Consider the following 15,852-nt stretch of genomic DNA (forward strand, 5'->3'; position numbering starts at 1 on the left):
TTATTATCTAAGCACGCTAAAAGAAACATTCTAATCAAAGTATAACAGAACTTTACATGGTTTTATTTATACATTACTGGTAAAGAAAGCAAACTTTATATAAAAAGTTTTATACAAATAAAAAAGTCCTTGGCTAGGTACAGCCATTTATGTGTGTGTATACACCCAAACATACACACACACACACAAAGTATTTTACATCATTATAATTATACATATTTACAGATACACTATTTAAATTATTTTACAATTTACCAAAATGAGGACAGGCAATTAGAAAAGCAAATAAAAATGGATGAAACAAACTAAATAATGGTTAAGCTTAAAATTCTACAAAACTATTTTTAAAAATCTAGAAAAGAAAGTCATTTCTTTGAAATATCAAAACTAAGGTTTCAATACTGTTTTGTTGTTGCTTTTATCTTAATAACAAGTTCTAACCTGTTTAAAAATAAATATCGTGACCAATAACAGGTAAGCAAATCAGACTGATGTCAGGAACAAGGTGAACATGCTGGCTTGAGATTAAGAGTCAGCAAGTTATGACAAATGCAGATTATTATCTGGTAATCAAATGTCATAAAACTGCCCCCTCCTTCCCCATTAAAAACATGAAGAATTCCAAGCTTCTGTGTAGTTTGCAATATCAATTAAGATTCCAAGGAATTCAGCAACTTATCTGTAATGTAAGAAAATGCTAAAGTTATGATTCTATTTTTCTGATATGACCATCTCATAAAGTGTTGTTCTTTTAAATGAGTTCTACTTAGATAATAAATATTGGTGGTTAAAGAACTAGCTTTTTACAGACTCAGTTTGGTAACTTTATCATTACACTCTGATTTTGATAAGAATGTAATGAGACTATAGTACCTGAAGGAAAAAAAATCAGTTAAGAAACAAACTAGGGATTGGGATTGACATATATACACTAATATGTATAAAATAGATAACTAATAAGAACCTGCTGTATAAAAAATAAATAAATAAAATTCAAAAATTCAAAAAAAAAACAAGCTAGGAATGAAATAACCCACTATTTGTGCTATCATGCAAGCAAATAAAATCTCAAGTACCAAATCCATTAAAAGATTGTAGATTTGTAATGGAATTTGGAAATTTCAAACTAATAAGTGTCATTTCCAGATACAAGTTAGTTCGTTCATGAAAGGAACATTATCTTCAACAAGAGAATGGAAGTCATATTTTAAGATAACATTCAAATAAAACAAAAAAAAAACCTCAGTTTAATTTCCTAAAGGCAGTGAAAAATTTACAGCATAGTGAATCTGAAAAAAAACCAGGCCATTTTTGCATCAAACTATTTTTTTAAAGGTTCTTTAGAATAAGCTTTTTCTTCAAATTCCTCATTATTCAATCTTACATTCTGAATTATATAAACAGAATTTTAATGTCAGAGTACACTACTAAATATCTTTTGAAGATTTCATTAACAAACTAGTTGCTTTGAGAGGATACTGAAATGAACAGATTATCTAAAGACAGTAATTTACACTGGGTTTAGAAACAGATTTTTATAACTCAAAAGTATTCAGAACCCTTCACAATGAGATCAATGTCCAAATATGGTTCTTCTTCAGAGTTAGTTTTATTTAAAGTTGGGCGTTCTGGATTCAAATAATTATGACTACAAATCAATTGAAAACTAGTGATGTGTTAAATATCTTTACAATTTTCCTTACATAAAAGTCCAAAATATTTAAGCAATTGGCTCAGGTCTTATAGGAAATACCTGATAAACATTATTGCCTTAATAAACCCGTATAAGAATGGCTTAAAGAAACATGTCTGGGGCTTCCCTGGTGGCGCAGTGGTTGAGAATCTGCCTGCTAATGCAGGGGACACGGGTTCGAGCCCTGGTCTGGGAAGATCCCACATGCTGCAGAGCAACTGGGCCCGTGAGCCACAACTACTGAGCCTGCGCGTCTGGAGCCTGTGCTCCGCAACAACAGAGGCCGCGATAGTGAAGAGGCCCGCGCACCGCAATGAAGAGTGGCCCCCACTTGCTGCAACTAAAGCCCTCGCACAGAAATGAAGACTCAACACAGCCAAAAATAAATATAAAAATAAATAAATAAAGAATATTAAAAAAAAAAAACATGTCTGTGAACATTATTAATAATGTAACATGGTAAATCATGTCACCTCTTCAGATGACAATGGACTTCATGTTTATAAATGTATGTTTTGTATTTTAAAGCATTCTAGCACTCCTAATTAAAAATGTAAAAAATGTTAAATTACAATGACTGCACAGATTTCACTGGCTATGCAATATACTGCTATTTAAGAATGTTTTCTTTCCTTTTTTTTCTTTTTTTGGCTGAGCCATGAGGCACGCAAGATATTAGTTCCCCAACCAGGGACAGAACCCAGGCCCCTGGCAGTGGAAACACAGAGTCCTAACCGCTGGGCCACCAGGGAATTCCCTCAAGAATGTTTTGTTTTTCTTCATCGATAAAAATTTATTATCAATCATCAAATGGATTTCCCCCCACTTTAGACTCATCAACACTCAGAAGGCTGAGGAGAGATGCTGATCTGAATTGCAGCAGGCTTCACTGACCACGTCCCTGTGGATGAGATGCCTTAGAAGCCTGCACGAGCAACAATTCTCCAACCTGTGACTGAAACAGGAACTCAACTGGATGTCTCTCACCCACCACTCACATCTTCAACGACTAACAGGCCATTAACTGCACAGGCACAGTGTCAAACATTTACTTTACTAGCCTCCTGTAGTGTAACCATTAACTACCTGCATTTTGACTTTTCAAAGAGCTTCATTAGCTGCTGGAATCTTTCTGAGACCTGAAAAATTTTAAATGAGGGTTAATTATAAATATCTCAGTATTTTTTTTTTTATCTTTGATGAATATTTTCACAAACCATCTAAAGACAGAGAAAGTTACCCTTAATTATAAAGGTAAAGTAATAGTTAGAAAAACAAAGTATCTTCATAATAAAGGTAATTGCTAGTTTAACTTTTCAATATCAAACTTTCTTAAACAAGCAAATATCATTACAAAATTGCTCAAGATCAAATAAGTAAATGGCAGAACAACAGAATAAAGAATTAGGATTGTTTCAAACTTCTTCCACGATCACCAAATTTTTAACAGTCTTTTTTTTTTTTTTTTTTTGGCTGCACCACGCAGCTTGCGGGATCTTAGTTCCCCGACCAGGGATTGAACCCGTGCTCTCGGCAGTGAAAGCATGGAGTGCTAACTACTGGAACACCGGGGAGTTCTCCAAAGAGCCATACTTTTAAAGAAGTTTGCTAACAAATAGCTATATATTTTAAACACATTAAAAATCAAATCTAAATACTTAGAGTAGTAACATCTGTGAAACAATAGAGATGTAAAACTGGGGTAGTTACCTGATATGGATTTTTATTCAACTTGGCAGCTAAATGAGAAAATGTTTTCAACGATGGCCCTTTTTTCTGACACTCCAATAAAATTTCCCGGTCATCATTTCTGAAGGGGGAAAAATGTTATTTAGCTTTTGTAGGTTCGAACAGAAAGGTAACAAAAATTCCATTGCCTTACTATCTACCAATAAGAGTTGACACTTTTATTAAAACCCATAAACAAAGAACAAGTGTATATACTAAAATATGGACAATGGTTATCTCTGAGAGATAAGATTATGGATGATTTTAATCTCTGAGTTCATACATATTTCCCAAATTTTCTAAAACAAATACTAATGTATGTTTCTAATGACAAAATAAAAGATTTTTAAAAATTCTACCAGTAGTGTGTATAGTACTTTAAAAGTTAGGGCCCAAATGTGATCACAGACTTGATAAGCGAGAAGAACCAAAAAGTAACACAGAAGCCAGATCTTCTAATCCCCAGACCTCTGCTTTTTCTACATGGTCTGAACCAATGTGTGTTATTATAGTCTCCGGGATTTTACCATCTGCAGGTTACCCGAAATGAAGGCATAGAGGACTGAGGTCTTAAACAAAACTGATCACCAATTTCAACAAAATTCAGTCTCTCTCATTATGCACTCTAGCCGGTCTAGAGATCATGCACTTCTGGTTCAATGGTTCCCAACTGTGGTCACCTTGACATCCGAAATGGGGTCTTTAAATCTGCATTTCTTAAAAATCTCACATAAAAGTCAAAAGTACAACCTGTTTTTGAAGCTTCTAATTTCGGGGGAAAACTCAAATTACAAACACCCACACTTTTTGTCCTATTCACCACCTGTCATTCCTCCTTTCTAAAATGTGCGTATACCAGGTTCCTTACAAATGAAAGAATTTTTCTTTTTCATTGAAAAGTGAAGTTAAAAACATAATGAAAAGTTCTGTCCACGGTGCTAGTACACATCGCTGGTTAAAAGCCACTGCTCTAGACTGTTCTACAGTACAGCTGGGTTGTATCCTAGAATTTAACTTCTACCAACTTTGGCCACTTTTGAAGTAAGTCATCACTTTCCCTATTTTAAGATGGGATAAAACTATGATGACATGACAGAACAGATTTCTGGTATCTCAAAATTTCCTGGTGATTTAATAGTCTCATTAGATTCTTACCTTGTCCACGAAACTATAATTTCTCCCTTCTTTTTAATAACATTCTTTGCAGAAAGGCTTGTAAGAGAAGTGGCAGATGCTGCTGATGCATCCTTAGTCCCTGGGCTTTCGTTTAATGACGAGCGATCTTTAGTCACTACAGGGGCCTTTTTCTTACTGGCTTTCTTTCGGTGAGCATCACCATTCTCACCAGAATCTTGGGTAACTTTCTTGGTCTTTTCCCTACCGGTTAAGTGTGTTTCCTTTCTCTGTTTTTTCTGAGAAGAAGGATTTAGATCAGAAAGATTTTTCCTCTTTTTGTGCGCATTATCCAAAGCCCCAGGCAACTCTGAACTATCAGAATTTGATGCCAACTCTGATTTTAAATCAACCTTTTTCACTTCACCCGAACTGGGAGATTCCGAGGTTAAATCGATACAGCCTTCCTCAACAACGCATTCCAAAGGCCTGTTTGCCACTTGCACCTTTTCTTCCTTTGAGTTATCTTCATCTACACATATCACCTGACACCCCAAGTCTTCAACAGCTAAAGCAGGACGGTTACCTTCATTTTTACTGTCACTTGAAACATCTTGTGTCAAATCAATAAAAGCATCTACAGTATCAGGCTGCATATTGTCTAATACTGGAGCATTTTGATCCACACTGCTTCCAGAACATCCCAACTGCTCAATATTTAAAACTGCTACTTCTACGAATTCCCCCAACTTTTTGGTCTCGGTGACTGGATCTTTCGTGAGGTCTATATATGTGTTTCGAAGATGATCCTCGACAGAATGTGGAATTTCTTCCATTGGAGGCAATTCTTCAACACTTTCAGGTACTTTTGGTTCCCATACTTGATGCAACTTGAAATATTCCTCAGCCACTTCAGTACTATGAACCACTTTACCTGAAGCATCTTTAAGAAATTCATATATATCGGGAACCTCTGTTTGTATCATACAGTCCTGTTCTTCATGAACTGATTTACTGCTATCAACATTTTTACTGGAAATTTTCAATTCCTCCACAGATTTAAAAACTCTGTACTGACATGAAATATATTCTTTCTCCACTGCTTCATCAGCTTCCTTTTCCACTCTTGGCAAAGATTTATCAGCTACCATATTCTGTTTATGACTAGGGGAGGTAGATGGTGCCGCACGGCGTATTTTCACAATGAAATGATCGTTGGACTTTTCCATTATGACAGCGTGCATGGGTAGATTAGGGTGGTACTGAAAGCCTGGAGCAACAGACCGGCTTGTCCATGATGAAGAACAACTTGATTTACTGCTTGAATTATCAGACTCCAGGGCTAAATGAATGTCCTGTTCAGATGCATCCTCTTCCTCAAGTAAGGCATCTTCACTAAAATGGGCACTAATAACTTCTTCGGGCGTTGAATTAGACGAAGCATCTGACTTTAAGAAACTGAGATGACCATCTGACTTCAGAGGTGATGGTACTGTTAAAGAGACTGCTAGATCTTCAATAAGTATGGAGGAAACACAGGGCTTGCTCTTTTCTGAACTACATACATTATCTTTACTCAAAGCTATGTTAGTGGACACTTCAAACATACAATTTTCATCCAACACATCAGGATGAACTGGCAACGAAAGCCCTGAAGACAGAGACGGACCTTTCTCAGATGACAATAATGACCAATTATCATCACTAATCATCTTAGGACAGGGAGAAACCACCCCTGAAACGAGCTCTTCCGTTGTACAAGCTGGTAGAGATTCACATTTAAGACTCTCTACCATCGGTTTCCCTTGTATCTTTAACTCCCACTCACTTTTTTCGTTACAGTTAACACTGTTGTCCAAAAGATCAGAACCTTGCAACAAACTTTTAAATATTTCTCCCATCTGTGCATCACTCACTAAATTAAAAGTAAGGCTAGATGCTTGCTGCTCAGTAAGAATCTCAAAACTGCGTTCTGGCTTCAAAGCAGCGTGCTGGGATGCCTGTGCGTCCTCTATGGTGCTGCCTTCCATTTTTCCTGCCTTTGGGGTGCTCGGGCAGTTTGGTTCCAAGGAAGGCTCTTCAAATTGAGGGTTCTTAATATTATCAAAGCAAGTGTTAGTACTTTTTTTAACGTTGTGCTTTACTGTGTTAATACTGGAATTATTTTGCTCTTGATGTTTTTCCTCAGATTTTTTACAACCTACTAAAGACTTAGAGTAACCAGAATCTTCTGATTTGGGGGATTTCTCCTTCAACATTTCTTTGCTGGAGCTGCCTACATTCCCCTTCTGACAATTTGAATATTGTGCTTTCTCTTTATTTATCTTTTCAAGTTTTCCTTCGTCACTGTCACTGCCAATGTTTATGGAGTCACAAAACTTTACTAAGATTTTCTTAAGGTTTGTGAACAAATAATCAAATCGTTCATCTACAAATTTCCACAATTTTTTTTTCATATCTGGTAGCTGCTGTTCAAATAAACGATCCACGATGCCATTCTTTTTAACTTGCTTAAGTTTGGATTCTATAACATCACAGAGATTCTTCTGTAAAGTAGTCACTGACTTAGAGATTTTGGATAAGTCAAGGTGTTTAATTAGTGATGTAAAACTCAAAATTGCTGACTCAATAATTCTATGAAACTGTATTAATGAAAATTTTACCTTGAATTTCATATAATTTTTCCTTACGTGTTTTCTTATCATTCGTAACATGTGCACAACCTCTCGGACAGAAGAGGGTGCAGCAATAATTGGAACTATTTTTTCCAGGCTGGAAGTGCTCACTGACCTATCTTTCTTCTCTGTTTTTGAAGATCTGCTAGATTCAGTTCGTCTTTTATTCCATTTGCCTTTGGTCTGATGGATTTTTATAGAAGATATCTTCCTATTGTCTTTATCCAAATGCACAGTGCTTTTCCTACTTCCTGGGCTAGTTTTTGTGTTCTGCACTTCAGCAGAAGCTCTTGGGTTGGTACTTTTGTCAAAACGTTTTTGTGGTTCAGATTTTTCACTGTCGCTTATAATTTCTCCTTCTTCTAATTCATCTAAAGATGAATTCTTGTGGGAGTCTGCTTCTGTAAATTTGTCAGATTTGCAAATTGGCTTTTGATTTTCCTTATTGAGATCAGACTGACTCTTGGAGGTAGAATGAGCTGAATTTCGTGGAAACACATCTGTGGAAGAAAAAAAGCATATTATAGTCACATGACTACCAAGTCTTTGTCATTTAACATTTCCAAACTAAATATAAGAAAAAATTAAATGTTGAGGCAATTTATTATTTTAGTAGCTTTTACACTATTTACACTATATTACTCTAACACTTACTCATGTCATTGGTCTTTACTGGTCTCAGACAGTACCTGACAATAGTGATAGTATAGAGTTTGGTCGTTTGGATAACCAGCAACCAACTGTTCAGGTTTCTTTACTTGATGTTAGCAGCATCACCTACTCTATGCCATTTGATGGTGGCTTTTGGACAACAAAAATATACCTGAAAGCAAGCAAGGAGTATTTGAAACAATCTGTTCTACGATTCCCTTTTGTTGTATAAATAAGAATTACCTAAATCTAGACTAAAGGCTCAATGTACATTTCTAGGTAACAACAAAGGTCTGAATAATAATTAAGTTATCAAATAAAAAGCACTAACAAAATAATGCCATTTGCAGCAACATGGATGGACCTAGAGATTGTCATACCGAGTGAAGTTAAGTCAGACACAGAAAGACAAATATCATATGATACCACTTATATGTGGAATATTAAAAAAAGGGTACAAATGAATTTATTTACAATAGAAAAGTAGAGTCACAGATGTAGAAAACAAACTTATGGTTACCAGGGGATAAGGGCAGGGAGGAATAAATTGGAAGGCTGGGACTGACATATGCACACTACTATATATAAAATAGATAACTAATAAGAACCTGCTGTACAGCACAGGGAACTCTACTCAATACTCTGTAATGGCCTATACAGGAAAAGAATTAAAAAAAAAAAAAGAATGGATATATGTATATGTATAACTGATTCACTTTGCTGCACACCTAAAACTAACACAACATTGTAAATCAACTATATGCCAATAAAAATTTTTTAAATAAATATCAATAAATAAATTAAAAGCACTGATTCATCTTGCTGACATATTCTACACTCTCACAAAAATATAAGTTATAGGAGATAATATAAACTATTACCTTTATGACTGTTATTATATAATGGAACTCGAGATGAGCTTTCCAGTCTAAGAACTTTTGCTACAGGTCTCACGGGACTATTCAGAGGACTGATGGCTTCTGGAATAGGTCTCAGCTGATTAAGGTCAATGCTCAGAACTGAGTTCTCATCATCATGATATACTGAGTTTGCTTCACCAATTTCCATTCTGTGGTCCGTTAACTCAGTCTGCTGAAGTGAAGATTCTGGAGTCTCTTTAGGTAAGCAAGGCTCCAAGCGACAAGACTTACTCTCAACCAGTGGTGCATCTACAAGAGAAGGCTCAAGGTTTGGTTTACCATCTTCTGAAAGGACTGTTGGCAAAATGCCAGCTTCTTCAATTGAAGGCTGCAAAATGCTTTCATTGGATTTGGTCACTTTGGTTGAAAAAGCCTCCTTCATTTCTGTAGCTTCGGAAATACTACAAGAATTTAAGTCATCGTTTCTTTTGGTATCCAATTCTAAACCAAAGTTTTGAGAAACATTTGTTTGTACTGTGTCCATTACCACAGGAACTGCTGCCCTGGCACCATTAATGGTCTGTTCCATTTCTGTTGATGATGGAAACAAGGATTCTGTTTGTTGCATTTCCACAGATGCTGAGAAGGAAATCTCTGTGCCACAAATGGGCATTTCACAATGCACAGTATTCGCAACAGATTTAATGAACAAACTATTTTCTTCTTCTATTTTCCTTTCTGAAACACTGGTCCTGGGTTCAGATGCTGCTGTAAGAGCATCCTTTGGTTCCAATAACTCTGATTTGGTTTCCTCTGTGATATGTTCACTGACAGAGGGAATACATGTCACAGTTTTAGCCTGCACCAAGGACTCCAAATCACATATGTCACTAGATTTGGGAGTATCGGTTATTTTATGCTGATTTTCCTGAGAAACAGGCTGCTTTTTAGCAGGAGAAAGAGTTAAGTTCAATTTTTCCATAAAGCTTAACTTTAAGTCTTTGTTTTGTGTTTCATTTGAACCATTCTCAGCTTTAACTGCTGGCTCTTTATTAGCCAGTCCTTCAGAAACATCATTATTAGAGACTTCACCATTATCGTTTTTTGGCTCATTCTGTCTCTTTAAACCTGTAGCGGTTTTCTTAGTCTCTTTGTTTGTCTTCTGCAGATGTTCTGCAGGTACTCTTTTTTCATTTCTCATATGCCTATTTTCTTCTTTGCCCTCTTGTTCTCTTTTCCGCTTATCTTCAGTTCTATGCCTTTCTACCCTTAAAGGTGCATTTTCCCATTGGTGCACAGCATCAACTTCCTTGGAGTCAACGTGTTTGTGAGTTCTATTGGTTGAAAGAGAGGACGGACATCTTCCTTCTTGAAAACTATGATTACTTACAGCCCTGTCTCTTTTACAATCTTCCCGGCCTCTTCTCTCTTCTGGATGGTATTTACTTGAATTATGAGAAGACTTTGCTAGTTCCTTCTTGGAATAAGGAAGCAATGCTCGTTCAGATCTTTTCCAATGATCCTGGTCTTTTACTACTGATTTAGGTTTTTGATCAACTTTCCTTTCTTCTTTGTCTTGTGATTTAAGTTCTTTTCTATTTATATTTTGTGACCTTTCACTTTGTCTTTCGAGTTTTTTGTCACTTTGAGATTCTAGTCGAGTGTGTGACCTGTCTCTAGAGCTTTCTTTCTCCCAAGAAGAGCTACTGTGTTCATTTTTATAATCCAAATCTGTGTTACTTTTAAACTTTGAATTTTTGCTTTCAGCCTTTGGTTCACCTTTACTATATTTCTCAGGACGTCCTTGTAGCCTCTGACTGGCCTCTATGTTCCTCGATTCACCATCACCACAGCTAGTGTTCAAGTCTTTTCGTATTCTGTCAGTCCCTCTGCAGTACTGGTTATGTCTACTATCTTTCCTCCCTCTTCTGTGATCCTCATTGGAACTACCCTCACCAACCTGATAATGGGAACGTGACCAAATGCCATTGGTGGAGTGTTTTTCAACAGGTGTAGGCAAATGTGAAGTGCCCTTTTTTTCAAAATGTGATTTTCCTTCCTTTTCGAAGTATGGCAGTGAAGTGCTATAATGTACATCTTTAGAAACATCACTTTTCACTCTGTGATCATTCTTTGAACAATCATCCAAATGGAGAGATCTGGATTTAAGACCTTTTGTTTTAACTATATCTGGTATCCTTGAAGTTTTATGAGTATTTCGAAGATGTGGAAACTCAGACAATCTATTGAGAAATAGAAATTAACACCAAAAAAACAAAGTTAATTCCTTTTTAATAATCCAAGGTTGAATCACATGTGATACACTTTAAAACTGGGGGGCCCACATACTGGCAAAACTAATTTTACTTTGTATAAAAGCATGAGTAGTAAGAATTTACCAGCTTCCAACTAAATGAGCCAGTTTTTAAAACAAGGAACTCTCTTTCATTTGCTTTGCTCAAACAAAGCCTGGAGGACCTCTCAGTTCTAGCCCAGCACTTGCCAACGTCTTTCAGATTTCCTTCACTACAGGTGCGCAACTCTCAAACTAACCACAAATTCACTTCTTTTAGAACAAGTGACATTATTTTCTTGCCTTCACTCTAGCCCAACTGAAACATAAGGGAAAGTGAAACCTTGCTGGAGAACAGAGACGATCAAAATACGATTCTATGTAGCTCCCTATCCTAGTTTTCTGTTTCACATACAACCCCACAGTAAAACCCAAAGCGTCAATAGCCATCTTAAATTGTTACATACTGTGCAAAAAGAAAAATAGAATTGTGTTTCTTTCCTAGAGGAATGGTATGTATTTATTGTTTAAAATAGCTCCTAAGGTTTTCAGAAAACTGGCAGTTTTCCTAAAAATAAAATGTAAATAGCTCATTTTAGCTTTTTGTAATAATATAGCCATCTTCCTGAACTTCTATAACTTCCCTGAATTTCCATAAATCTATGCCTAATCAGTACTAAATGTGTAGAGAACATCAAAACTTAAAAGTCTCAGGAATAAGGGAAGATTTTTATAAAACAAGAGGACACAGGAGACATACAACTTAAGGCAATGTGTAGACCTTATGTGGATCTTGTTACGGGCTGAACTGCGTCTCCTCAAAATTTAATCCCCAGTACCTCAAACTAGTGACCTTATTTGGAGACAGGGTCTTTGGAGATAATCAAGTTAAAGTGAGGTCATTAGGGCGGACCCTTATCCAATATGACTAGTGTCTTTGTAAAAAAGGGAAATTTGGACAGAGATATGTATAGAGGAAAGACTTTATGAAAGACACAGAAGAAGGCGACCATCTACAAGCCAAGGAGAGGCCTGGAGCAGACCCATCACACAGCCCGCAGAAGGCATCAATCATACTGACACCTTGATCTTGGACTTCTGGCCTCCATAACTGTGAGACAACAAATTTCTGTTATTTAGGCCACCCAGTTTGTGGTACTCTGTTATGGCAGTCCTAGTAAACTAATAAATAAACTCAAAAAAATAAACATGAGGAGATACCTTTGAGACAACTGGGAAAATGTGAACACAAAAAGCATTAACCATAAAAAAAAAAAAAATGATTGAATTTCACTAAAATTTAGAACTTTTATTCCTCACAAGACACAATAAAGAGAGTGACAGACAAGTCACAGAATGGGAGAAGATGTCTGCAATAAATTTATCCAACAAAGGACTCACATTCAACAAAGCACGTACACGTGTAACATACGTCATACTTATTAAAATGTAAGGTCCTAAAAGATAGTTCTAGCCCACAGAGCTCGTAATACACATTTAACGGAACTCCACACTAAATAAAATACTATCAAAAGTTTTGTTTTATTTTGTGTTGTTGTTATTGTTGTTATTTGGCCGCGCCATGTAACATGCGGGATCCTAGTTCCCCGACCAGGGATGGAACCCGTGCCCCTGCAGTGGAAGCGTGGAGTCTTAACCACTGGACCGCCAGGGAAGTCCCAAAAGTTTTATTTTAAAATAAACCTCTGCATTAAACACTTTCCAGAATTTACACTTTAAAATTTTTATCTTATATCAATATTTCTGTTTTTTTCTATTAAAAATGAACTTTCAGCAAAATGATAAACATTTACCATTAGAGTACTAGCTGAAGCTCACAAAGAAAAAGTGCAAATATTTGACAGAATATTTATTAGATAATGTATCAATATTACCACGTATAACAATCTAATGAAATAACACATCATTTATTCACCTAGTTTCTCTGAATTTTCACTCTATTCAAACATTATACCCCTCCCCTAAAAGATTCAAATATATATAAAATTTTCCCCAACACTTCAGGAATCAATCTTATACTTGTTGCACCTTGTGGGATTTAGATTAGTAAACATACACAACCATCTTTATTTTCAAAAGGCCTAAAATGCTTTATAATATCATATGGTCCACACATAGGATTATCTTCTTTCACTCTTTAAACATTTATTGCACATGGTAGATACTCAATAAATGGTGAGGACACAAAGACATGGTTCCTGCTCCCATGAAGTTTACAGTTTAGTGGAAGAGAAGAACACTAAGTGATCCCATTCATGATTTTTTAAACTGCAAGTGTAAATGAAGCTACAAAAAAGAGATTCGACCTAGTCAGTGAGAACAGACAAATGTCCCGCATGAAAACGATGCTTATGCCAAGACCTGAAGATGAGTAGGTATTTAGCAGGTGGAGGAGAGGAGCATTTCAGGGAGTGGAAACAGTTCATGCAACTCAGAGCTCATGGTACACCCAACAAACTGAAAGAATGCAGGAGATACACTAGAGCTATGATACCTAGGCAAAGGCAAACACTGAAAACAAGGCCTGAAAAGTAGTTTGGGACCATATGGTGAAGAGCTCTGTGGACCAAGGTAAGATTTATGATCTTTTATCCTAAGAACGATGAGAAGCCACTGATGTGTTTTAATCAAGAAAAGGGGTGGGGGAATTCCCTGACGGTCCAGTGGTTAGGATGAGAAGCTTTCCCCAGCTTCTCATTTCATTCCTGGGGTCTGGGTTCAAACCCTGGTGGGGGAACTAAGATCCTGCAAGCTGCTTGGTGCAGCCAAAAATAAATAAATAAATAAATAAATATATCATTTAAAAAAAAAAAAAGAAAGAAAAGGGGTGGGATGGGGTGGTTCTGTGACAGATGTCCAGAGTTGTGCTTTACAAAGCATCCCGTGGCTTTAATATCGAGAAGTGAGAAATCACAGGCTGGAAAGAGCAAGAGCGGATGCAGAGTTTTGAGCACAAAGACTACTACCAGTTCAGATGAGAGTTGATGGGCAGCAACAACGGTAGAAATGGAAGAGAAATGAACAACCTGAGAGATCATAAAGACATAAGTCAAAAGGACATGGTAAAAAAAAATAAAAAAAAAATAAAAAAAAAAAGGACATGGTAATGAATTTGGATCTGAAGGATGACCAAGAGCTAAGTGTCAATGATGACTCCTATGCAGGGTGACTATATTTCCCAGTTTGCCAAGCAATGTCAGTGTAATTATTAATAGCCCCTCCTTCTACTCTCAAAAGTACCCTGGTTTGGGCAATAAATTAAATGGTCATTCCACCCCTCAGTCACTCTAGCTTGCACAGCTGAATAAATGATGGGGAATCCACTGAGCTAGGAACAATGGAAGGGGTTCAATCTTAAATTCTGTTGTGGATGAGGTAATTTTGAAAATTTTGTACAGATGTGAAGTAGTATCTACATATAAATGGAACTGACTAGTACAAGTAAGATTACATCATAAGAAAATACTGATAGAGAAAGGAAAGGACATAGTTTTGAGCTTTAAGGAATTCCAACTTAGCCAAGTACAGAAAAATAAATCTCAAGTTAGGAAGAAAACTAAAAATCATGAAACCCCAAGGGAGAAACTATTTCAAGAAAAGAGGGTCAACTATGTCAAATAGTGTATAAAGACAAGTTAAAATGAGAAGTCAAACTATGTGATGAATTTAGTGGTAGTCACAGCTGTTTTGGAGGAAGAAATCAGAGTAGAATGGGTTCAAGAGTGTGTAGAAATGGGAAGTGGGAAAATGGAGACAGCACGTTTAGATAAGTGTTTTGGAGGTTTGACTATCAAGGGGAGGAGAGATATGAAATTCTCTGGAGCCAAATACTGCCCCTAACCAAAAGAGGGAGAGAGAGAAATTAAGTAGAAAATCCATTTAAGAGGGAAAAGGACATATAATTGAGGGACTTCACTGGTGGCCCAGTGGGTAAGACTCCACCCTCCCAATGCAGGGAGCCCAGGTTCGATCCCTGGTCGGGGAACTAGATCCCACATGCATGCCACAACTAAGAGTCCACATGCCTCAACTAAGAAGCCCACATGCCACAACTAAGAAGTCCGCATGCCGCAACTAAAAAGATTCCATGTGCCGCAACTAAGAGCCGGTGCAGCCAAAATAAATAAATAAGTAAATGTTTTTTTAGAATATATATATATATATTTTAAAAAAGAATATATAACTGACAGATTTTTAAGGGTTGTCTGTTAACAGTATATGACACAGACATCCTCCTGATATTTTAGTAATTTGATGGGCGCCTAGAAGAACCCATGACACACACCACCATCTTCTCAGGACCAAAGGATATCAGAACAAGATCCCAGTGTATTACAAAACTGAATATATTCAGAGAGGTATGTGGCAATATTCTATTAATAATCATATAGATATCATTACGATAATATACCATTAGAATATTAGTCGCTTACTTTCAGTAAAACCTTAAATATTTAATAAAATGCATGATTTTCATTAGCTTTCCAAAGTTAAAAATATTCCACCTATCAATACCCATGTAATTTACAAACAGATCCATATCCCTCAATCATACCTTTGGTGAAGATTATTTATTTCTTCATCTTTGCGGTTTATTTCCACTCTGGCAGTTTTGATAAGTGCTGAGATATTTTTCTTAAGAGATTGGTTTTCATTTTTTAAGCTGAAATTCTAAACATCATAAAATACATTTAATAAAGTATATATCGACAGGATTATTAAACTATTTATAACAGTTATTGATTACTGAATGCTAACTACATGCCACGCATCACATATTTTATCTTATGCAATTCTCAAGATAGTCTTCGGAGGAGT

General features: G+C 36.3%; 1 protein-coding gene across 1 annotated transcript in view; it reads right to left on the minus strand.

Moving 5' to 3' along the window:
* Positions 1 to 2,465: 2,465 nt before the first annotated feature.
* Positions 2,466 to 15,852, minus strand: part of CASP8AP2 (caspase 8 associated protein 2) — a 39,342-nt gene continuing 25,955 nt past the window's right edge. Inside the window, exons 6-10 of the mRNA XM_061206943.1 lie at positions 15,590 to 15,705; positions 8,742 to 10,963; positions 4,577 to 7,709; positions 3,404 to 3,503; positions 2,466 to 2,832 (exon numbers count right to left, since the gene is read on the minus strand). Of these exons, the coding sequence (XP_061062926.1) occupies positions 2,776 to 2,832; positions 3,404 to 3,503; positions 4,577 to 7,709; positions 8,742 to 10,963; positions 15,590 to 15,705 (5,628 nt within the window). The 3' untranslated portion in view covers positions 2,466 to 2,775. The remainder of the gene's footprint in view (positions 2,833 to 3,403; positions 3,504 to 4,576; positions 7,710 to 8,741; positions 10,964 to 15,589; positions 15,706 to 15,852) is intronic.

Source organism: Eubalaena glacialis, chromosome 12, assembly GCF_028564815.1.
Source record: "Eubalaena glacialis isolate mEubGla1 chromosome 12, mEubGla1.1.hap2.+ XY, whole genome shotgun sequence".
Classification (NCBI taxonomy): Eukaryota; Metazoa; Chordata; class Mammalia; order Artiodactyla; family Balaenidae; genus Eubalaena; species Eubalaena glacialis.